General features: G+C 38.7%; 2 protein-coding genes across 4 annotated transcripts; both read left to right on the top strand.

Annotated features, from left to right (window-relative positions):
- The first annotated feature begins 653 nt into the window (after nt 1–653).
- On the top strand, nt 654–14,296 carry LOC103140389 (splicing factor, arginine/serine-rich 15). Of its 3 annotated transcripts, XM_016673391.1 has the most exons (20): nt 654–837; nt 3,344–3,427; nt 3,598–3,642; nt 3,745–3,906; nt 3,992–4,124; nt 4,257–4,393; nt 4,487–4,693; nt 5,052–5,137; nt 5,225–5,309; nt 5,717–5,893; nt 6,474–6,547; nt 6,635–6,825; nt 6,993–7,093; nt 8,260–8,373; nt 8,463–8,619; nt 8,865–8,992; nt 10,606–10,759; nt 10,864–11,019; nt 11,129–11,203; nt 11,276–14,296. In XM_016673391.1, exons 1-20 carry the CDS (start codon nt 808–810, stop codon nt 12,658–12,660), a joined length of 3,681 nt encoding a protein of 1,226 aa, XP_016528877.1. In that variant the 5' UTR covers nt 654–807; the 3' UTR covers nt 12,661–14,296. The 3 variants fall into 3 exon arrangements, with proteins under 3 accessions (XP_016528877.1, XP_016528866.1, XP_016528872.1); XM_016673380.1 differs by having other exon boundaries at nt 11,129–14,296; XM_016673386.1 differs by having other exon boundaries at nt 5,055–5,137; nt 11,129–14,296.
- A 1,616-nt stretch (nt 14,297–15,912) lies between these two features.
- LOC103140398 (superoxide dismutase [Cu-Zn]-like) lies at nt 15,913–18,470 on the top strand. The gene is made up of 5 exons (XM_007555549.2): nt 15,913–16,067; nt 17,173–17,269; nt 17,374–17,443; nt 17,889–18,006; nt 18,096–18,470. The coding sequence occupies exons 1-5, from the start codon at nt 15,996–15,998 to the stop codon at nt 18,201–18,203; spliced, it is 465 nt and encodes a 154-aa protein (XP_007555611.1). The 5' UTR covers nt 15,913–15,995; the 3' UTR covers nt 18,204–18,470.
- Nucleotides 18,471–24,545: the final 6,075 nt, after the last annotated feature.

Raw genomic sequence — 24,545 nt, forward strand, 5'->3', positions numbered from 1 at the left:
GATTTTCCCACTTGAGTTGTGAATCTTTCCCATATTAATAAAGAGTGTTTCTCTGACTACTACTGGCTGTTTCTCAGATTATTACTCTTCTTGCTTAGCCTGCCAAGTTTAGATGATCAACCATGTGATTATAGCTAAACAGTTTATACTAATGCACTATGAGTATAATTATTTCATGCTAAAAATGAGGCAGTGTACTTGAAGTTTATTTTTTCTGAACTGAACATTACAAACGTCAGAGCAGTATAGTGAAGTATTCTTGGCTTTTCTTGAAAATTATATAGATAAGGCTTAGACTAAGTACATTAATACTAAGGTTTACACCTATACTTTAATACTAAAACCTTTACTTGTGTCATTCTTGGTATATTCCTATCAAGTTATTTATTTTTTTGGTTCCTAAAATATGCCGTTTTCTTGAACCTATTTTCACAAAGAAGGACTTCAGTTCTCAGCAGGAGACACTATATTGTTTTAATTTTTTAGGCAAATGCATACTTTTACCCCTACCATTTTTGACAAATAAAAACTTGCTAAGTGAACTTACAATTAAACTATTAAAATTATTCATAGTCTTTTCTTTTTTCAGGTAGCACAGTAAGTGGAAGCACCCTGCCACCTATTGGACAAACCCTAGAACAACAGCACCAAATCCCATCATGCTTTGCTGTGCCCGCCGACCCAACGCGAGGCTAACTGGCGTTAGCTACCGGGGAGCGGACATGTTGTTCCGTCCTTTCCTGGAATAAACATCGTTTTGACCAGGGTTTCGGGAGTTAAGGGAGAAGCCAGGTGCATCTGGCAATCATGGAGGCCGTGAACGCCTTTAACCAGGAGGTAAGCTGCACGTTGGGCTCGCTCAAAATCTGAAGTCACCGTGGCTGGTGGATGTGGTCACAGCAGTGCTGTGATGCTGTGTAGCTAACCGAGTAGGTCGGACGAGGGGGCCTACTAGCCGTTGGACTTTCTTGGTGTTATTGTAATTGGGTTAATGTTAGTGTTGCCCTTCGTCAACTGGCGTGGTCTTACATTGAATAGCAGGATGTCTTACTCTAGTGCAATAAGAAGCCACTCGGTTATGTCAGAAAACAGAGTAAACATTGGTACCAGGATCCTCCGTGATGCTAATGGGAGTGAATTGGTCCCAAACACTGCTGCTGGTAACAGTACGATTAGCAAACATACTCTCCAGTTAACGTGGTCATGCAAACGGACTGCAGGCCTACAGGGGTTTATTGTTGATCATTTGGAATAATAAACATGCGAGGTGTTTCTTAAAGAGCAGACACGGTGAGTTTCTATGAGGCCTGTTCATGCTGTTGGAAGCCCAGTCAGAACCTGCAGGGTTTGTCACTCAGTAAGCCTTACATTAACACGGTTATCAAAGCTGGAGCCCATATACTTAATTTGTTATTGAGGCTCAAATTGACATCCTGCAAAAATATTTAGCTTCGAAGTTGTTGCCATTCCTGCGATCTTCACAATCTTTGCAGTATTTGTTGTCTCTCCTGAAGCAAAATTACAGCTGCAAGAATACTAGGGCATGGTTAAAAGGGCAAATCATAGACTTTTTCTGTCATGTGATGCTGAAAGTGTGGGTTTGTGTGTCAGATTTTATGCATCTCCTTCTACCTGGCTATTTTGCTTCCTGATGATGTATGAGATGATCTCTTCTTTTAGAGGCGTTCATTATGAAAAAGAAATCTATAATGATTTTCTTTTACTCTAAAATCAGGATTTTATTAGTTATGCTTTGCTACAGTTACTTTGAGATTCACACGATATCACAGAAACGTGTAGAAGTATCACTGTTTTGTGATGCCACAGTAATTAAACAAAAATGTATTACACTATTTAATTCTGATTATTTAAGCCAGGAAAATCAACAATAAAATAATGACACAATCACAGTTGGAGTAATTTTCTATACAGATTAACATTTATTTACTTTTCTATTTTTGATAGACACTTTGATTGGTTGGCTCTCCTTAAATTTCAACACCATGACTGTTTTTTTGTTTTTTATTTTTAATCTCTGACTATATTTCCAAAAAGAACACAAGGAAAAAGTATCGGTGCCTTCTTTCAGCCAGCTGACTGGCAGTGCTCAGCAACAAGTGGGTTGCTTTGGGCTCTCTGTATAGCTGAGTTAAACTCTAATCAGTAACCAAAACTTTTTAAAAACAGAATGAAGCGCATACGCACAAACCTGGTTAGCCAGTCCAGTTTACAGTGGCCAGCTTTAGAGTTGCTCTCCTGCTTTGGGTTTTTATCTCTTTAAAGGTGAATCAAGTTAGTAGAAAAAGATAAAGATGGTGAGACAAGACAATATATACTGGGCATTTATTTTGCAGACTGTGAATAGGGACAATTTAAAGGTATGTTGAGATTTTAAAATGTTACTGTTTCTAACATTCAGTGGTGACATCCTAGAGGTTCAAAGTCCTGTTAATGAGTTGCTGGAGAAAAGGTTTGTGTCACCTAAGTTTTCTCAGGCTGCATGGAGTGTAGAATAATGCAGCACTGCCCCTCCCCCACCTATTGCACATGGCAAGGAAGGCTTAAGCGAAACTACTGCCTCTTTCCCTCACTTACAAAACAGAGAAATGTAAGTGTTTGAAAACTCTCTGGCTGTGAGAAACATGGACGGATTTGGTGTGAAATCTAAAGTAGCACCACTGATGGCTCCCATTAAGCTGTTTCTGTTTTCTTTTATTATTATTGTTATTATTTTTGAGGATATCTGGCTGGGGGAATCCCTGATATTTTATCTCATTGATATTATATAGTGAAAAACTCATTCAGGCTCTTGGCTAACTGTGTTATTACAGTATCAGTACAAATCTTACCCACTAAACTGAACAGATAGTTTCAGACCCAGGTAGCTCAGGATTGTTTTTTTTTCTTCTTTCATTTGAGAGCCATGGTTAACAGTACATTAAATTCAGAATATTTTTCTATTTCATTTTAAAACATTTCAGGCAGCACATAATAAAAATAAAATAAAATAAAATAAAATATTTGTCTCCGTTTTCTGACAAAACCTGATAAAACCACCACACGAAATATAAAAAAAATGTGCATAGTAATGAATAATGGCAACAGATAAGAGATTTTTGAGGAAACACATTTCTAATTTAGAAAGTTTAATTGCAGTTAGGTCCAACACATTTGTCTGTAAAGTAATACATCCTTATTAGTGTTTTATGTGGAAAAACAGATGTACTTCAATTAAATAAGTATTTGACCTGAAACTCATTTATTTTTGCTCCATTTGGTGTTGTGCATTCTGCTGTTTCATGATTTTCCATCTCATCCTTTCATTATCTTTTCCACTCTGCAGTTATTCTCCTTGATGGACTCCAAGCCTCCTATATCTCGAGCAAAGATGATCTCCATCACCAAATCAGCCATAAAAGCTATGAAAGTAAGTAACAGTTTTTCATGTGCTGTATATTTTTGTGTTCATGTTTTCTGCTTTTAAAAATTGGTTTGCATTTCTTTTAGCCTCCATTAAGCTGAAAACACTCATTTGACCCCCCCGCCCCCTTTTTTTTTTTTTTTTTTTTTTTTTTTTTTTTTTTTTTTTTTTTCCAGCTCTACAAACACGTGGTCCAGATTGTGGAAAAGTTTATCAAAAAGGTGAGTCTGGTTTTGTTTCAAATGTATTTGAAAAGCATTTTTTTTTCTCAACAATCATAAGTAATTTAAAGGTATTTGTCTCCTTGGTCTTGATTCCTCCAGTGTAAGCCCGAGTATAAAGTTGCTGGCTTGTATGTGGTTGATTCCATTGTGAGGCAGTCCAGGCACCAGTTCGGACCAGACAAAGACGTGTTTGGTCCGAGGTTCACCAAAAATATCACAGGAACCTTCGAGAACCTTTGTCTCTGTCCCATAGAGGACCGGGTAAGAATGGAAAAAAAAAAATCTTCTGAAAGGCTGGAAAATTTCTGGAATGATGCTTCATCTCTTTTCTTTTCTTTGTTTGTAGAGTAAGATTGTGCGGGTTTTGAACCTGTGGCAGAAGAACGGAGTGTTTAAGATTGAGGTTATTCAGCCGCTCTTGGATATGGCTGCAGGTTCTGGCAGTGGTGCTGCTTCCATCACACACACAGAAGAGCCAGGTGAGTTGTAATTAAAGTCCTTTTTAAATCCCACATTATAGAAACAGTTGTATTTTTTTCTGAATGAGCATTCGCACCTTCAAAAACATGTTTGTGCCACCTATAAACACTCCCGACTGTCTCATCATTTAGGTTCACCACCATCTCCAGCCAAAGAGCCTGTTACCGTAGTAACAGCCAACTCCACCCCAACAACCGCTCCTCCACTACACAACTCTGACGCCTTTGCTGCCGTAGCACAGCTCTTCCAGTCTTCGCAGGGCCAGCAGGTGTGTTTACACCCATGGAAACCTGACATAGCTTCATTCATTTGCTTTCTGTTGTCGTCTTGGAAACTTCTGAATCTACTTTGTATTCCTTAGCTCCAGCAGATGCTCCAGAACTTTCAGCAGCAGGCGGTTAAGCCTGAAACCAACACTCAGCCTCTTCTGCCGACCGCTCAAATGCCGGTTCAAAGCGCGCCTACTGGCCTGGCTGCGGTTGCTGCTCAGCCTCACCTCTCCTCGCCTCAGCCTCCTCCACCCGTCCACTCCACCCAGCCGGTCCAGCAAAAGACCGCTTTTGACATGGTGACAGATATTTGCATTCCTCTAAGTTTTCTAACCCGTACTGCCTTGCAAAGTATTTATACGCCTTGAACTTTTTCAGTTTTCCGCTAATTTAAATGTAATTTGCTGGGGTTTTATGTTATTGATAGTCACAAAGTCATGGAGGATGCCTGGCTTTTAAATTTGTCACAAATGAACAAACCAACAACACTCTGAATGCACAGTTTTCTGATTTTTAAAAAAATCTTTTATCAGCCATGTTTACAAAAAAGACTTCAGAGTCCAGTGTTTGGAAATGTATTTATTTAATTTTTTGCAAAACCAAACAAAAAAGAATGTAATTTAGAATTTACAGCTTGATTTTCTGTCTTCGCATCAGAAGTTGCTGGATCGTTTTGACTACGATGATGAACCAGAAGCTGGAGAGGAAACTAAAAAGGATGAACCCTCCTCCCAGCCCCCTTTGTGAGTCCCCGTCCTCATTCTGAGTAGCATAGCCTTTACAAATAACATCAAGGGGGGAGTAATAATGATGCATTTTTCTTATCACAGTATGCAACAACCTCCAGCCTTTCCTCAGCACCTGGAGCACTTTAATACACAGATGATGAATCTCTCACAGGACATCACACAGCAGGTAGTGACACTGGACTTTCATTGTTCATTTTTATTTTATTTTTACACCAGATGTTTTAAGGTGTGAACATCAGTTAATGGAGATGGAAAAGAATTGCATTCTTTATCAAACAAGTGGATTAAATGTTTTGATGTACTGAGAGAAATTACTGTGCAGTAGGTCTGACTGATTTTAAATTTTGTTTAAGGTAAACACTCAAAAATATCTTGAGAATGTATTTAAATAGTCTGGATCTGCCACTCTGGAATATTTCATATATTTGTTTAATATGAGGTGGTGTTACTACTCATCGATTTAACACAAACCTTTGAGAAGAAAAAAAAAACTGAATAAAATCTGAGCAAATCTAATTCTGATGTAAGATGCAAGGATTGGTATTGGATATTAATTTCAGATCTCTTCTTTAGGTTTCGGTGCCTCCTAACGGCCAGCTGCAGGCTGGTGTTGTTCTGCCAGGACAAGGCTACCCTGTTACTATGCCAACGATGGGGCACACTCTTCCAGGGCACCACATTCCCGGTTCAACTGGGCTTCCAGGCTTCCCAGGGATATACCCTCCTCAAAACGCTGCCCAGCAACAACAGGTAGGTTTCCAGCCATCAGAGGTCATTAATTCTAGCAGGAGCAGAGGAAGAGTCATCCAGGTGCAGTGAAACACTTTTTCCTTTGATTTAAATAAGAGACAAAAATCATTACAGAGATTAGAAACAGTCTTCAGAATCTTATTTTAGTGATTAACATAAGATGCTAATCACCATCTCTGTGTGTACGCTCTGTGTAGGTGCTTAACTACATTCAAAGGTTTACAAATGGCTGCCACGATTTCCCATTTTTAAGTGTGAGCTTTAAAAGCCAGAAAATCAAACTTACAGCCTTCTTGGTACCTTCTGAAAGTCTTTTATCTCTCTTATAGCCTGAAGCGATGTTCTTCAAAATCATTGTTTCCTTTTAAATAGATTTGAACAACTTTTAGGTTTAGTTTAGTTTTAGATTTATGTTTTTTTTTTTCATCCTGAAAAACATAAATCTAATTCCTTGACTTTTAAGGTGAATTAATAAACGTTAAATATTGATCAAGAATATAACTGGTTTGGTTATATTTGCAGCATGTCATCTTCTGATTCATTGATTTATTTATTTATTTTTTTTTCATCTTTTCACCAGGACTCCTCAGTGGATATGGACCATTCTTCAATGAGAGATGGCCGGCATGGTCGACGGTCACACTCAGGCTCAAGGTAAAGTCTAAAATGGATGCTAAGTATTTTTATGAGAATCTGCCAAAAAGAAGTTTCCTGGAAACAAAGCTTCCTTTGTCTACACAGATCTCCAAAGAGGAGAAAGTCTCGGTCCAGTTCCCGCTCCCGACGGTCCAGGCACAGACGATCTCGCTCCCGCTCCAGAGATCGTCGCCACCACTCGCCTCGCTCTCGCTCACAGGAGCGCCGGGAGAGAGAGAGAGAAAGAGAGCGGCGGCAGAAAGGCCTGCCGCCGCCCAAGAGCGAAACTCTAAGTAGTGAGTCATCACCTAGGTTACGGAGGAGATTATTTATCACAGGAATGATTGAAATCTGTACTTATTTGTCCTTTTTCCCCTCCTGCGATGAAAATAATTTGTTTAAATCTTTTAACTTTAGAAATATTGCCAAATTTCTTCCTTGTTGATGTATTTTTCCTCTTTAGTTTGTAGTACTACACTCTGGGTGGGTCAACTGGACAAGAGAACTCAACAGCAAGACGTCGCCTCGTTGCTTGAAGAGTTTGGACAGATTGAATCTATAAATGTAAGTCGATTTATTTGGATCAGATATATTTAATCTTAAAACAGTAATTTGTGCATTTTAGAATTTCATTGTTTTTAACTTAGTTACTTAATGGACACTCTTAGGTCCTGCTTTGTATTTATTTTAAGTTTATAGATAGATTTATTATTCAACCAACAGCTGTAATCAGAAGGTTCTAAACTTAATCTTGATTATTTGCCCAGAAAGAGCAAATAATCGGCTCATATCACATTATTTTACATAGAAAGGCTTGCAAGGATCTACATCGAGGTTTCTGTTAGGCCCACAGGGATAAAAACTACTTACTGTCAGAGAAGAAGCTTTATAATTTCAGGTTCGTTTTGATTGTTCAGTGCATACAAACCAATGACAGCCAGCAGAATAAAGCTGCATTTCTTTTAACAACATTTTCTAACAACAACTCTGCTTCCATAAGCCTCTTGGCAGTCAGATTTGTAATTTTTTTAAAATTTTCATTTAAAAGGTTTTTTTTTTGTAACTTTATTTAAACAGGAATGATCCCTGAAATTCACAATCTCACTTGGATAGAGTGCAGCTGAGAAATCATTAAAATACAACTTTTCTTTTTAAAAAAAATTATATATGACAAAATTGCCTGCAAGGTCATAATCCCCTGGGCCAGAAATTTTACTTATTTAGTATCTTCTAGTGCATTTAATTGTTGTTTGCTTTTTTTCTTTGTTTTTAAACTGTAAAACACTTCATGTCCAATACATCTTGTAACTGTCGTCAGTGCAATTTCAATGTGTGCAATATCACAGTAGTAAAAGTCTACTTGGATGCGTTATTTGGTAGGCTATAATTAAGCTGTTATGTATTCAAATCCCATTTGTCAATATTGGCCAATTAGATTTTTTGTGCCCTCACCTGAGGGCAAAACGGTACAAAATTGAATTAATCCTGAAGAAGCTTCCCCATAAACCACATCTCTGTTAGATGTTGATTATGACGTGCCTGTGACTGTAGCGCTTAGAGATGATGTTTGTATTGTTAGGTACTTTACCTTTATGCCGTTATCTTTAAGAAGTATTATTCCTTCGTCATTGTTAGACAGACCTTGCTACGTTAATTGGTTTGTCAGACAGGAAAAACTGTTTCTCATATGGTTATTAACCATTTTTTTGTTTTTCTCTGTCATTTTTCAGATGATTCCTCCAAGAGGCTGTGCTTACATTGTCATGATACACAGGCAAGATGCTTACAGAGCACTGCAGAAACTCAGTAGAGGATCGTCAAAAGTTAACCAGAAAGCAATTAAGGTGGGTCTTATTTATTTTGTCTCTGCATATGCTACTGAGAAAAAATTCTGGAAACAAATCCAAATTTAAATCGAATTATTTCCTACCAGATTGCTTGGGCTTTGAACAAGGGTATAAAGCCTGATTTTAAACAGTACTGGGATGTGGAGCTGGGTGTCACCTACGTACCCTGGTCTAAAATCAGAGAGGACCAGTTAGAGGAGCTGAAGGAGGGAGGAATGCTAGATATGGATACCTTATCACCAGGTGAAAAACAACTAATGTAGGAGAAATGTTTATGTTCAAAATGACTGAACCAGAACAACACATCTTCTCCTCAGTATATATTTTGAGACTAATTTTGTTTTAGCTAATGTGACTAGACAGTCAAAAAAACTAAATTCACAGACATATCTTCATACCTAATTAAACAGTCCAAATTTATAGTTTACCATTTGCTAAATTTAGTTAGCTTTATTACTTAATAATTACTATCATGACTGACTTTGCAGACTGGAGCAGCATGAGAAAGACCTTCGACCACCTTGAGGAACCCACACACAATGGCCGTTCTGAGCAACAGCAGCCTGAGGAGGCACAAGTCTTACCGATGGCTGTTGCAGCTTCTCATCCTGTACAAGTAAGGAACACATAGAATATTTAGGGTTTCAAGCCTGCAGGAGCAAGCAGACGGCCAATACAAGGCATGGCCGTTTGCCTGCTCACAGCAGAGCAGGAAACCCTATTGTTTTTACTCTGTTTTTCCATTATTCTTATGTTTTTCCACTGGAAGTTATACTGGACCCTACACCCTGAAAATTACAACTTTTATTTGGTATCCGGGTTCAGTATCCACAACGGTACTCGGATACAAATATTTAGCCACATTCGCCTGTAGGTGGCACTATGGTAGAAAATACATGTTTCAGCTTATAACTCTGAAACCAAAGTCACGTTAACAAAAATTGATGTGGGCAAAGTTTCTGAGAAAGATTCTTCAACAGATGTTCCACTGTGCTGTGCAAAAATTGTGGATCTGGAATGTTTTTCACCAGGGAAGCAAGAAAATTGCATTAGCCAAATCCAATCTCACCCCCACCATCAACTCTGAGCCAAATGAAACATGTCACATTATATGCTAAGGAAAAAACAAAAAGAAAGTTATTGTGGCAATTTTTTTTTTCCCCGCCCAATTACAATGTTATAGCTGATTAAACATCACTACACACATCCACGTTGCTACAAAATTTAATTGTTCATAATTTTGAAATCATAAAAAAAAATCCACAATTTCCTTTCTTCAACTACAAACACAATATTGACAATGGCTAGCTAGTTTTCTTTCCAACGTCCACCTCTGGGTGGCGCTGGAAAATTGCAAAATTTGTTATGCAAAAACTGCTTATTTTCACCAAGCTTTACACATCCCTCCACCGTATAGGTCTTAAATATATGATCAACCATGATCATATGTCTAATATGATATTATTAGACATTTTATGTCTAATATGATCATGGTTGGTTGAAGTGTGTGGGGCTCATATAAAAAAAAAATCTGAGAAATGCTCCATTTGGACAATGTCTTATTTGAGCTCTCCCACAACGCATCACGCAACAACGTTTTTTATTTGACAACATCCACGACGTTTCAGGTGAACCCTGTTGTTTTTACTTTGCTTTTTCATTCTTCTTCTTATTATGTTTCTCTGCTGAAACTCGTACTGCAACTTACCCTCCAAAACTTTTTACAACTTTTATTTGGTATCCGTCTTCAGTATCCACACCACTACTCAGATACAAATATTCAGCCACATTCACCTGTAGGTGGTGCTGTGGTAGGAAATATGTGTTTCAGATTATAACTCCAAAACTAGAAGGGACATTGTTTTCAGGACTGTCCTGCATTTGAAACATTTCGGGACAGAAAACTGTCCTGAGAAATTGTCGCCTTGGTCGACACGTGCAGATCGCTAACAACGCTGAGGAAGATGGGAAGCGCGTTAGGGGTTGAAACCTGTTGGGTTATATTATAACTCCTTACAGTTGTAGTTGAAATTATTAGGTTTTTTTTTATATTTGAAATGTTTTTTTTTTTTTTTTATATAAATTATGGAGCAATTGAAGTAAGAGACCCATATATCAGTCTGTTAGTATAGTCCTTCACAAAATGGGTTTTACTTAGCTTATTTTGCTTAGTGTTACCTAACGTTTACATGGCACTGACCGAATTATCTGCTTATTCAATTTTCTCAGGTCCCTTCATTGCAACAGCCAATGGTTGCTATGGGTTCCCTTCAACCTCCGGTTTTTCCTGGTCCCATTGGGATGCCTCCACCTGGCTTTGCTCCAGGCATTCCCCTTCCTCCTTTCATCAGACCTGGCTTCAACCCGTTGCAAATGCCCCCAGGTAGCTGCCAATAATCTTTTACTATTTGCAGTTGTTTTAAAAACTAGGATGTCTTTCACTCTGGTCAAAGTGAATCTTAATGGGTTTCGCTGCTATATCCCCAGGTTTTCCTGCCTCGGGACCTATGCCCCTCGGTCCAATACCTCCTTCCAAAGGTGGCGTTGATGACCCGCCTCAAGACCCAGCAGGTCAGGGCGCCAAGAAAAATGATGAGGTCCTGGAGGGTCCAAACTTATTTAACCACCAAATGGGGCACATGGGTTAGTAATTTTGTTTCCCTTCGGTTAACTAAAGAAACAAAATAATGGAGTTTGAGCTATTTAGTAACTTAAACGTAGCAATCTTAACTGCTTGTGGTTTTCCCAACAGGACCTCCAGGAGGTTTTCCAGGTGGACCTCTAACTAATTCTACTGGTGGTCACCCCGTTGGTCTTCTTGTAGGACATCCCGGCGGTCCCCCGGTTGGACATCCCGGCGGTCCCCCGGTTGGACATCCCGGCGGTCCCCCGGTCGGACATCCCGGCGGTCCCCCGGTCGGACATCCCGGCGGTCCTCCGGTCGGACATCCCGGCGGTCCCCCAGTTGGACATCCCGGCGGTCCCCCAGTTGGACATCCCGGCGGTCCTCCGGTCGGACATCCCGGCGGTCCTCCAGCCGGACTTCCCGGCGGTCCCCCAGCCGGACATCCCGGCGGTCCCCCAGCCGGACATCCCGGCGGTCCCCCAGTTGGACATCCCGGCGGTCCCCCAGTCGGACATCCCGGCGGACCCCAAGTCGGACATTCTGGCGGGCCCCAAGTCGGACCTCCAGGTCCAGGTGGACACCCTGGAAACATCCAGTCCCCTCTTGGGGGTCTACTAGGTGCCCGACCTGGTATGATGCCACTCCAGCGCCCCCAGGGTCCACCGCCATCACACATGCAACGTTTCCCTCCACCCCAAGGGCAAAGACCACCTCACCCCAACGTGCCCCCTGGCCCGCCACAGTTGATACCCAGGGGGCCACATCCTCAAATGATGCGCCACGAGCCCCCACAACCTAAAGGAGGATTTGGAATGCCCCCTCCACATAATATGAGAGGTCCCTTCCCTCGAGGACATGGCCCGCCCCCTCAAGGTCCTGCCCCGTTTACAAGACCAGGTGGTCCTAGAAGCTTCGAAGGGCAGGAGGAAATGGATGAGAGACCGCCCAGGGGTGACAGGCCAGGATTCAGGGATCGAGAACAGGAGAGGGACAGAGACTGGGATCGAGACAGAGACAGAGAGAGGGACAGAGGGTTTGGAGGGGGAAGGCGTTTTGGTGATGGAGGCAGAGGAGGGGGTAGTGACAAAATGGATGGGCGGGACAGGCTCGGAGGTTGGCAGGAAGATGTAGGGAATTCCCGTGGGGGCGGATGGGAGAGAGACAGAGACCGAGATCGGGACAGAGATAGACGGGACTGGAGAGAGAGGCGAGGCAGCCTTGATAGAGACAGAGATCGAGGCCGCAGTGACGATGGGGAGAGAGATCGAGGCAGAGCGGAGGGAGGAGAAAGAAGCAGAGGAGAAGGAGGCAGCCGGGACAAAACCAGAGCGCCTGAAGTCAAAGCAGACAAACCGAGACGGTCGGAGCGACGAGAGAGGACGTCGCGGTGGGATAAAGACGATCGACTGGCCGAACTGGAAAACATGGACAAATTCCGGAGCTCTAACAGCACGGAGCAACCGGGTGGGACTCCTCTAGTTACGGTGGAAACCAGGAAAGAGCCAAATGGGGAAGCCACTAAAAAGAAGGAAGAGTCAGAACATTTACTCGCCGGACCGATTCCAGCTGCTGAAAATCCCCAATCCTCCGAGTCTAAAGAGCCGGCTCAAAATGAGTCCACAGCAACAAAAGAAGAAAAAGATGCTGCAGCATCATAGACCTTCAACCTGTGACTGCTGTGAATGAGAGAAACTCCGAAAAAAGTTTTGTTCACTGTAATAGTCTCAGTTCTAACTAGTGACTGTTTGTCAGATGATCGTTGACAGTTCCTGGGCGGTAGCACATCTCCCACCACATTGTCAAGCAAATGAAACCAGATCTGTTGAAACATCACATTACGAGTATAACTTGGCCTGGCGTTTTGGTTTCATTTTGATCAATAGTTAGATATTTACTTGTTTTTTTTATTAAAATAGTTTGTATACAGATGGGGGAAATTATTGTTGTCCCACTTTTATTCATACTCTCATGTCATCACCTTGAGGAAGGAGCTTCTCAACAACAAATTAGTTCTGTTATGGATTCACTTTTAAAATCTGCAACACTGAAAACAGTCTAAATTGAATGTATTGTAATGGTGGTTTCAATCTTTCCTCCTTATCACTGCTTATGACGTTATTACCACCAAAAGACAGAATCTAATGATTTTATGAATTAACTAGCTCAAAGGATTTTATTTCTAAGGAAACAAAAGTGCATTTGACGACATTACCGCAAGAGTGTTTCTTTTATTTTGTTTACTTTTAAGGCAAAAGCAAGGAAAATATGACTAATCAGAGAAATACACGATGTAAAAAATTAAGATGTTCATTTTTTAGATATTCAAGAATATAATCTAATGCTACATAAATGAACAATGACCATGATTCAGCTAGGATATTTCCATTAAAAATAGTTTCCAGAACTGGAACTATGAACAACAGCTATTAAAAAATGTCAGAAAAAAGAAAACAGTGATTTGTCAAAAAGACAAAATTTTGTCAAAAATTTTGATACATTTTGGATACTTTGGTGGTCAAATATTAAATGTTTGCAAGTTAAATGTCATAGGAAACATAAGGATGCCTAATTTTTCCCCTCTAAGTTCACAAATTTTCAGCTGCTATTTTTAATTTTTATAAACAAATGGCTAAAAACACAGGTTTGGTTTCAATCTGTAAAAAAAGAGAATTTTGATTTGTGAGAAATTTAAAACAAAGATGTTTGCTATCAATGTTAAAAGAAGACTAAAGAAAATTGTTGAATTACCTCACCTTTCTGTTGCCTGCTTTATTTTTTTTCTTTTTTTATAAGCTCTATGATTTTTACTGTTGAGTAAGTGGTGATTGTCAGATTTGTCCCCTTTCAGCACAGTTGTCCGTCACATTCAAAACTGTATTATTAAAAAAACTGAACCTAGTTTCCCAGTTGAAAACATACCATATAACATTACAAATTTCTTTTATTTTGAAGCCCAGAATCAACAATCTGATAATTTTACACCGAGTTGTGTAAAGCAGAAATGCTGAAAAATGAAGGCCGCTGCCTAGGACACTGCTGTAAATATGCTTTTGTCACTGATGACTTTAAGGTTTAATGGTAATAGTTGTTAATATTCTGTGATTTGCGTATCTGAAACACATTGACACAAAAAGAACCACGGATACAGGTTGCTTTAACGTTTTTAACTCCTAGTGGTTTGGAAAATGACAGATGTTTCTATGGTTTCTTTTCAATATGGAAGACATGGACATGAAATCGTCAACATTTCAGCCATAGGAACTTGTTTTTAATAAACTATTTTTGTACCAAATGTTTTTTTTTGCTTCTTTTAACCTGTGCCTAACTCCTGATTATATATTTGTTTTTGTTCAGCTTTGTCAGATAAATGCTCAAGTGTGAAATATGTAACCTGCCTGTGCAAGTTTTTGGACTAAGCGTCGTGGTTAAAAAGAATAACATGATCCTTTATTAAAAGTGAGGTCTTATCATAAAAGGTTAGTTGGATGTTCAGCTCCTCTGATTTTTTTTTTTGCAGATTCTTACAATAATTTAATCAAATTTATATATTTCACTATTTGAGAATGTTTAAAACTTTTCCCTTCCAGAGTTATTCCATGTATTTTATCTTTTGACTGCTTCATTGTAATACATAAACATGCTTCAATCTAAACCATTACAATCCATTTAGGTTCATTTTGTTCAAAAGTGAACCTCTGCCTCTGTCTTAGGATATTTGCACCCTCCACGTTTTTGGATGTACTGTATTTGGCCCCATCCATCTCTATCAACTCTTACAGGTTCTCTTGTCTCCTGCTAAACAAAAACAACTGCACAAAATTATTCTGCCATGTTTCACAGTGGGGTTGGTTTGTTCAGAGCAGTGATGTTCATTTTTCTCACACATCATTTTGTGTGCAAGCAAAAAATGGTGATTGGCCATCATCTGAGCAGAGCACATTCTTTACATTTTGGCTGTATCTGCTGTGGATCAGCGGTTCCCAGCCCTGTCCTATGGGCACACTCATCTGCATGTTTTAAATGTCTCCCTGAAGCACACCTGACTTCAAATGGATGGCTCATTAACATCAACTTTTGCAGATACCTGCAAAAGTATCTGCAAAAGTTGATGGCATGAGAACTAGACAGTCAAATGATTTGAATCATTTGTGCAGGAGCCTTTAAAACTATGCAGGCAAGTGGGTTTTTAGGACCAGGCTTGTGGAGCACCAATTAATGCCTTGAAATAATTGGGGTTCTGTCTCTTTAAAACGCTCCTGCTCTTTCCTACACTTTTTCAGCTCTTCATGACAACCTTTCTCCATTAAACTTTTATCAGTGTTTCACTGAGAAGGCTCATATGAAATAGTTAGCAGATGTGCAGTTCCACCATGTTTTTGGTATTTGCTGCTGGCACTAGTCTGGCGGAACTGAGTGGGAGAGTTGCGGGGGGGAGGAGTGCTCCATGAGGCCGAAATTCGGTTTGGAGACTGGAGGAGCTTCATAGAAAAGGTGTCGTTTGGTGAGACTGAGCCGTTTGCACACTTGGATGGCTGCCACAGGAGATTAAGCCATTTCTCAAATATGCATGAAAGAATCAGAGCAACACTCCAAGAATGATTTGAGGGAATAACATCATAACATGAGGTAAAGCAAAAAACTAAATAAATAAAAAGGTAGATTTTGCAATACTACTAAGTTTATAGTTTTCAGCAAGTATGAAAAATGTATTTTTTGTGACATATGTCCATATCTGTATCACAGTGGTACCATCATAGGCAAAAAATACATTTATTTTTTCTAAAAATAATTTTTACAGACTTAAACCACATTCGTCAACCTGGCCACTGGAGACTTTTTTCATACAAGATTGCGACCAATCAAAATATCCCTTCTTAATCTATTGGTTATCTGCAGTATAAACCCGCCCATTACGTTCATTGACGCAGCGTTTGTTCAGTTGGTCGTCTGCTCCTTGTGATAGTAAGTCTGCTGAGGCCCGATTGCTGCAGAAATGGTGCTCAAAGCCGTGTGTGTCCTAAAAGGAGCTGGAGAGACCACTGGGACGGTTCATTTTGAACAGGAGGTAAACGTGCTGCAAGGTGTAATAATTAGAAAGTAGCCAGCTTAAAAGGAAAAACAGAAATTTAACATTGCTTTTTTTTTTTTGTCGGGTGCTTTAGCTTTGTAATGCTACGGAGGCTAACTTCCATTCATAGGTTAGCTAATGCTTCCGTTTTCAAGGAGACGCGTCCTATTTGTTGTCACCCACCACGTCCCATGCTTGATTTAAGTTTTTCATCAGAGAGCTAGGAAGGTTTGTCGCAGATTCGCATACTTTCCCAACACTTACTCGATGCAAATTAGCTTTCGAGTGTGTTCTGCAAAACAAACGTAAAGTGCACATGTCGGTATGCTATTTTGCACTCTTTATTCATAGCAGCGCTTATTTACCCAGCTAATATTGCTGAAATCAAAGGCTTTCCTGTCGGACCATAACCTTTGAACATTTTGGGGCCGGGAGTGGTAATTATTAACCGCGTAGACGCCTGTTGCGTAAGTTGGACGTTAGCAAACTCGCTCACTGCTAGTGGTGGTTTCTTAATCACGCCCAAGTCATTCGTAACGGTGTTTAACTATTATGCGTTGGTTTTTACGTAACCATACTGAAAAGCTGCTGCTTCACAGCTCACAGCTGGGTGATATGAAGGTGTCCATTTGATTTTTCTGCCGAGTCATTCCCTCACTCCGTCATGGACCGAGTCTCCACCTCGTACTCGCTTTTTGTCCCCCAAGCGTTGCTCTCTACTAGTTTCTCGCATAAATATGACTAAGTTTTGGATGCGCAATGTCACGGTGCACTTTACACACGTGGAGCGATGCTGTGCATGACATCACTCCACATTTTTACTTGTAGTTTTGTTAAAATTACATCTGGGTATAGTAGTTGTACTCCTTGGCCCAATGTACCTTTAGTTGGCTATAAACTTGACTGTCTTGTAATATTGTGGTTATTTGACTGGAGGCGTTGCAGACAGGATCTTGTTGTAATGTAGACGCTGGAAAACCTCTCACTGTGGTTTAAACGTGTGTTTTCAAGACATTCAGTTAAATTTGCTTTGTGGGTAGTTAATCACTGCTGCCTGCCTCTGACAGCTCTTTTGTGCACATTGTTGCTGTTTAATCCCCAGAATGAGTCAGCTCCTGTGAAGGTTACTGGAGAAATCGGTGGCCTCACACCTGGTGAACATGGTTTCCATGTCCATGCTTTTGGAGATAACACAAATGGTGAGTATTTTTTATTTTTTATTTTTTTAAGTTCTGCTTAAATGTTTAGAGGTGCTTTCCACTGGATATCTAAAGGATTTAATGTTGTATTTTCTCATTTCCAGGGTGCATCAGTGCAGGGCCACACTACAATCCCTTTTCAAAGAAGCATGGTGGTCCTACTGATGAAGAACGGTGAGTTAATTAAGGGGAAATGAGCAGAGACATGTTTAGTGAAATGTGCCTGCCTGGTAATGGAAAAGATATTGACAATTTCTATACATGCTAAAATGGGAAAGAGAAAAAAACTAGACCACCTGTTTTTGTTAATTTGATATCTAATTTAAGTTGGTCAGGTCATTGATTTTTTTGAGCAGTGAGGAAAAAGTTGCTGCCTGCTGCTTTTCCAACCTAAATGAAACTGAGGCTTTAAATACTGATGCTATGTGGTGTTTAACAATTGTAGAAGAATACACACGTACACAAAGAATTAATGCTTTGTGACACTTTTTTTTTTTACAATGGTTATCAGGTGGTACTAAAACACTTGTACTTATTTTTATGTTTATAAAATACCTTGAATGAATTTGAGAGAGATTACACAGGGCTAACAACTGGAGTTTTACATTTCTCCAATTAGACATGTTGGAGACTTGGGGAATGTGACTGCTGGAGCCGACAATATAGCCAAGATTGACATCAAAGACAGTTTTATCAAGCTCTCAGGGCCCAACTCCATTATTGGCAGAACTATGGTGGTAAGTCACTTTCATCCATTTATTTTTTTTTTTTTACATTGATGCCTAGATTTTTTTTTCACAGACTGTAAATCTGCTTATTCTGTTAGATCCATGAGAAGGCTGATGACCTTGGAAAAGGAGGAAATGAAGAAAGCTTTAAGACGGGTAATGCTGGCGGACGCCTGGCCTGTGGAGTTATTGGCATCACCCAATAAACTGAGTTCTCTAAATGAAGCACTGCAAATTTCCCCAAGGCACTTAATGAGACCAACATAGCTACTAGATGTAACCTTGTTCTCTTCAGAACTATGTGGGCTTTTGACTTGTTTGATAGTTTAGCCACTCTGCCCTATCTGTTCCTATTGGAAGTTGTCTGAATGGGGTCCGTCTGCCAAACAGCTTTGGCCCAGAAGAATTGGTAACGCACAAGTCATTTATAAATGTATACTATTGCATAATGAATAAATATTTCTTCATATTCATGTTTGCAATCGTCATGTTTTTCAGTATTCAGACTTCATGATTGAAGAAGTGATGTACTTGAGTTTTTTCTGTCACGCACAACTTGTTTTGCAGACCCTGCAAACAACTGCCCAACACGTGTTTTGTTGCTGCTGTTATACTGCAGAATATTTCAGTAGTCAGTTGGTTTGGGTTCTGGCACAAGTGGATTTTATACTGTCATGTGGTCCTGGGTTAAAAATCAGTGACCACCTTAACAGTTACTATTGCAGGGCATTTCTTTATGGATAGGTTAACAGTGCAACAGCAATTCAGCTGTTTCACTTCATATTGGTCAGTGCTAAACTTTGAGATCAACCATGTTTCTTAAATCCATTTCAGTATGGCCTCAAAGGATTCTGAATAGCACTCATTTGGGTGAGTTCACTTGTCTTAATTTGGTAAATGTCATTGCCTAATGTGTATGTTTTCCAGGGGCGAAGTGCCATTTTTAGAGCACAGTCATTTAACTGTTACCTGCAGTTGTTATAAAAATGCTGTATGTATCAAATATAACTCAAAAGAAAGCTCTGAGGGATGTTGGCATGTGAGGTGAAATTAAACAAGCCTTATTTTAATGTTTCAGTGCTTATAGTGTAATTGTCACTTTATAGATATGAGGAAGTTGCATTCATTGTTCTCTATCTACTAGGGACCTTGGTGAGAGTCGGAGGGATTCTGATAAGCTGTAGCAACTACCATGCATTAAACTTGATTGCCCTCTAGAGGGCGTTGCTAAACCGAATTGAAACTATAGCTATCAGTAATCTGATATTCAATATCCATTGAGTATATAAAAAGTCTTGATTTCCCCATTAGTAATTATTTGTTATTTAAAAAACAGAAATAAAAAATTATATTCCAGCAAAGCATTTACTAACAGATTTTTTTGTAGCATTTTATTGTGACAGACCAACTTGTTATATTTAAAAAATATATATATATATATATCACTGTCGCACATTTGATTTTATGCCAATCTTAGACCATGCTGCCTTTTTGTGACGCACTGTATAGTTCGAAAGTTCAGATTTATTTTTAAGATTCATCCTGTAAACTGAACAGGTGAGTCCCATTGGGACCAAAACATGCAAGGTGTCATGCATCTACAAACTATACCCATCACTTCTTTCAGATAGCTGAAATCACCTTCTCTGAACGCTTCTTTACACATGAATGGAGGCTGCCTGTAAATTGATACGGCTCTGTAATCTTCAAGGAAATTTAAAGATAACGGAACCCTTTTGTTTAGGTTTTTCAGAAGAAAATCTGGGGGTGACAAAAACATCTTATATGGATATACAATATATCCTATTTTTACATTTAAGAACTACCTAGATCTACCTACCTAGGTCAGGTTACAAACAAAATATCCACAGCACTTATAATCTTAAAGAATGGAAATCAACTTACTTTTGTCTACTTAGTGTTCAGTAATGGTTACAAAATGTTGCTTTAGAGGAACATAATGCTTGTCACTGAATAAAAGGTTATATTTGTGTGGAGTACCTGCAGTGATGGAGCCCTTAGTCAGGTACTTGAAACCAGGTCAAAACTAAGGGGAAATGGGTGTATTTGTGTTGACGGATGCAGCCAGCGAAGGAAAAAGATGGGTTGACTGCAAAAGCAAGTAAAAATAGCCTGGAAGTGAAGGTGATGAATAATGGAGACTATAAGTGCGGCTGACAGTGAGGTAAAGGGAGCACGACAGCAGTCAAACAAAACCTAGTATAAAGGTGAATTATAACAGAAATGTGTAGAGAAGAATATAACGAGTAATGGATGGGAACTCCAGCTTTCCATTGGTGGAAGAGTTTTGTCAAGTCTTAAATCTTCCAGAGTTTGTTGAATCCTTTATTTTAAAATGCACATTTTAACTTTGGTATTTTATATATGCATTTTGTGAGATTTAGAAAAAAAATATTTAGCTGTCTTCCTCATAGCTTACATGAAAGGCGGTCCTTAGAAAGCTGAAGGTCTTGAGGTTGCCAATGTCTTTGAGCAAAATGTGGCAAGGAAATAGATGTAGGAATGTTTGGTTCATTGTTAGAGTTTTTAACTTGCCACTTGACAAACATCGGCCATCTCATTTAAATCCAGCTGAAACAGTTTTTCTACAACTACACAGGAATAAAAACTGTTCCATACAAAAGTCCACATTTTATTGGCCATTATCAGTTCAAAGTGAAGGTGTTGCTCTGTTACATAAACATGACTCGGAGGTCAGCGTCATTCCTACATGTTACATCAGCAGATGACGGTGTCTCTTACCAGCATGTGTGTATTGTTTTTATGCACTTTGGCAGGGAAATGTCACAGGTTTATTTTTATATTCATAAGCATGCAGCTTTGGGCTTCCAGTGCTGGGAAGAACCAGTGGGGTCACATTTCTGAAGACGACTTCTAATTCTTCATACTCAGCTCTTCAGCTCTTTAAAGACATTCTTTTCTTGAAAGGTAAGCAGTGTTCTGAAATGAAAAAAAGGCATCCTCCATGCTTCTTAAAAGTTGGTATCCAGATTAACCTCCTGACATTTTATAATAAAGTTCAATGTGCTCTTCAGACATACATTTTTCCTTGCTTACTCTTCTTTGTATTTCACAGAACATCCCAATGAAGCACATTAAAAATTGCTTTTAAAATGTGTGTGGAAAAATCTTTCCCTGTTTTTTTTTTGTTTTTTGTTGAGGTGAAAGTTCACTTTCCTGTATGCTGTCTACCTGTACTTCTGTGGGAACACTGCAGAGAAAAAGATCCGTAGGTCAGGGGTGAGATGCCATAAATGGTACGCATGCTATGGGACATGGTTGGTTGGTAGACTGACTAATTAGAAGGCTCCCTTTGACCTCACCTTTGACCTCCTCAGCTGTGTCACATGAGATCTTTAAAGAGGAGTCTGTGAACACAAAGTGCTTTTAATTTTGACAGTGTCTTTTCTCATGTTAACTTTAGTGTATCTAACTTTTTAGTTATGAACAAACTAAATAGTTTAACCACAGTATATAACGGTGAAATGAAAGGAAACTGATACAAGGTTGTTTTTTTTTTTTGTTGTTTTTTGCAGACAATTCATATAAGGTGATTATATGAATCCATTAATTTTAGAGAATGAGGAACTGTGGAAATGGAGTTGCACCGACTAGGGAGGAAGTAGAATTTGACTTGTTCTACTTCCTTGTTCTAGTTCCTTCCAGGGAATGTAAGATATGACGTAAACTTGTTTGTGAACTCTTTGATAAGGTAGATTTCTGAATTTATAATTACTGTGTCTTAAGCTAATCTAAATGAACCAAAACAAAATGTACAGTGGAAAAATGCCGATATTTATTCTGAGTGGTTGTCGTTTACTGAGAGAACAAGAGAGTTATTTTTAGTTATCTGTGTAAGGAATGGATCTGGGCTTGTTGACTTTGGAAAATCAACAAGCCCAGACTTGGGCACTACTGATCTTTTGTAGTACCTAAGTCAGATAATGATTCCAAGTGCTGATAAGATGTTATGTCACTGTTTGATGATCAGGCCAAACATTCGTGAGACGATAATGGGTGGAACCAGTTCACTTTCATATTGTAATCCAGTTTTTTTTAGGAATATGGAAAGAAAAGCACATAAAAAAAACAACAACTCAAATTTAACAAACATCTAAACAACAGCAATGAAAGTTGGAAATTATATTTGGAATTAAGAAAAATGGAAAATCACGTATAAACCGGAGGTATTGACAGTGAAGTGTTGAAGCAGCTGGGAGGGATAGGAAGCGGGTCCTTTGAGTCTGAGTCCTTGGTCCTTGACTGGAAAAAAAGTGGACTTATTCCTCTGAGCAGAGAGTCTGTCTCTTTTTTTAAAGCAGAAGAGTTTTCAAGGTGTCTGTCTTGTTTATGAGTGATGATAGGATGGGATGGGAGAGAGACAGATAGAATAGGGCTTCACAATGACCTCTTAGAGCTTGCGATTGTTCCGCAACTATTCATTTATTTATACTTTTAATACATACCGTCTCCAGATTCGTTGGACTGATTAGAGTTGAAATGCTTACTGGCATTGAAGATCCTTCAGATAGAGACACACTAAACAGTAGCTGTTGCTTTAACTATTTTTCTTCTAAAAACGTTGGACTATTTACGTTGGCGTGTTTCCGTTTAAAAACTTTCATATGTGTGTGTAAAATGTCCTGCACAGGTGTTAAGTGTTCTGAGGTTCACAGACAAATGAAAGCATCCAACGCTGTTTGTTAAACCAAGTTGAACGATTTAGCAGATAAAAGAACCAATGAGAGAAGAGGAAAGAATCTCTCCTCAAACAATCTTTTAAATAGAAGAGAAACTTTAGAGTCCAGATTAACCCAAGTAGTTTTTTTTATTTTCCTCAAATGGCATTGACAAAAACATAAAGACATTGGTGAATAAGCCACTTTTCATTGAGGGTTCTGGCTTGACTATGCAAGAGCAGGTCCACTTCCAGAAATTCATTTTTAGCAATGGTAAAGTCATGTGAGGAAGCTCTGAGCAAGATCTTACTGAAAATATATTTATAAAAAAGATTCCTTGGTGCTTTTGTTCTGTTACTCTGCATATTTCTACATTATGAGCAGATTCAGTAAAAAAAAAACAAAAAACAAAAACAAAAAAAAAAACAAACGACCAATACAATCATTGCTAAGTTCAACTTTAGAGGCTCTTACTTCAACACTCACTCTTGAGAGCGGTGGTAAGTAATCCATCTTCGTGATTTTAATTTCATGCTTCCTTTTGGTGCCATTTTCACATTAACAGCAGGCTACTGTGTATATTTTATCTAGAAGTTTTTTTTTTCTTCTTCTTCTGTTCCAACACTTTAACATGAAGATCCTGAGTTAGAGTTGCATTGTTTTAAATTTGTAATGTTCTTCCATATACATACACAAAGGAAACATGTAGATTTGTATCTTTGTTACTGTTCGTGTTTTTTGATTTGTTTGGCCTTTGTCTAAATAGTTATTTTTGATAACTTCCAAATCTTCCACTTTGAAATCACAGAAACTCAAATTTCTTATTCTTTTTGGAAATTTGAAAACTAGCATGAAGGCTTCTTTAACTGGCTAAAAATCTGCTGTTTGCCTTCAACTTATTACATAAATTACAATTATGAGAATGAGCTAAATTACTGCAGAGTTAACTTTTAAGTTTATAAGTAACCGCTTGCATTTATAGGTGGTTTCATGTACTGCCAAACACAGTAATTCAGCTGAAGTGATTCCAAAACTTTTAAAATGCACATTATTGTAAATATTTAAAATACATTTAAATTTAATAAATTAAATTAAAAGCTTCACTTACTATAAATCCAAATTTTAATAATTTCTTATTTGTTTCATTTACTTTTGTTTTGGCCCATTTGGCCCTCGACACACGTTGTCGTCGTTGGCTGACTCTATTTGTGGGATTTTCAATTAATGCAGCTATTTGAAAATGTTGAGATCTTATCCCTGCCTCTAACCTAACACCCAATCTAAAGAAAGCCAGATGTGGTTTATTATACTGAGTCTGTTTTATCGCCACATGTGTAATTGCTTCCACATTTTGGGTAAGATTGTTTTGCGTGGATGAAAACTTATCTCAATGTGGCGCTATGCTTGTAAAGAACTTTTAAGAAAAGATTACTGCAAAGATTATTTGAGAAAATCTTGCATTTTAATGTGAAGAGACATTAAAATACTTTTATATTTGTGTGCAGCTATCAATTGTAATTTCATAAAACAAACTTGTGTGGCTAGGACACCAAAATGGAATCTCAAAAAAAAAAGAGCCTGACATGTTTCTAAATCTGCTTCTAAAGGCTGATAGCATTTAACATGTCATGTTTAAAAATACAAAAGAGAGAAAAAGAAATACCTTTTTGTTTATGATACTGACCTCAAAAGCCTTATGTGTTTATTTAGACAGAAAAGTTAGGAAAATCAGAAGAGGTTAAAAATATTCACCTACATTTTTCTACGTTTGCATCAGCCTGTTAATAAATCTCTGTCACCAATAATGAATTGAACGTGACATCTGATTTATTTATTTTTTAAATCATT

The sequence above is a fragment of the Poecilia formosa genome, unplaced genomic scaffold (genome assembly GCF_000485575.1).
Source record: "Poecilia formosa unplaced genomic scaffold, Poecilia_formosa-5.1.2 Scaffold3, whole genome shotgun sequence".
NCBI lineage: Eukaryota > Metazoa > Chordata > Actinopteri > Cyprinodontiformes > Poeciliidae > Poecilia > Poecilia formosa.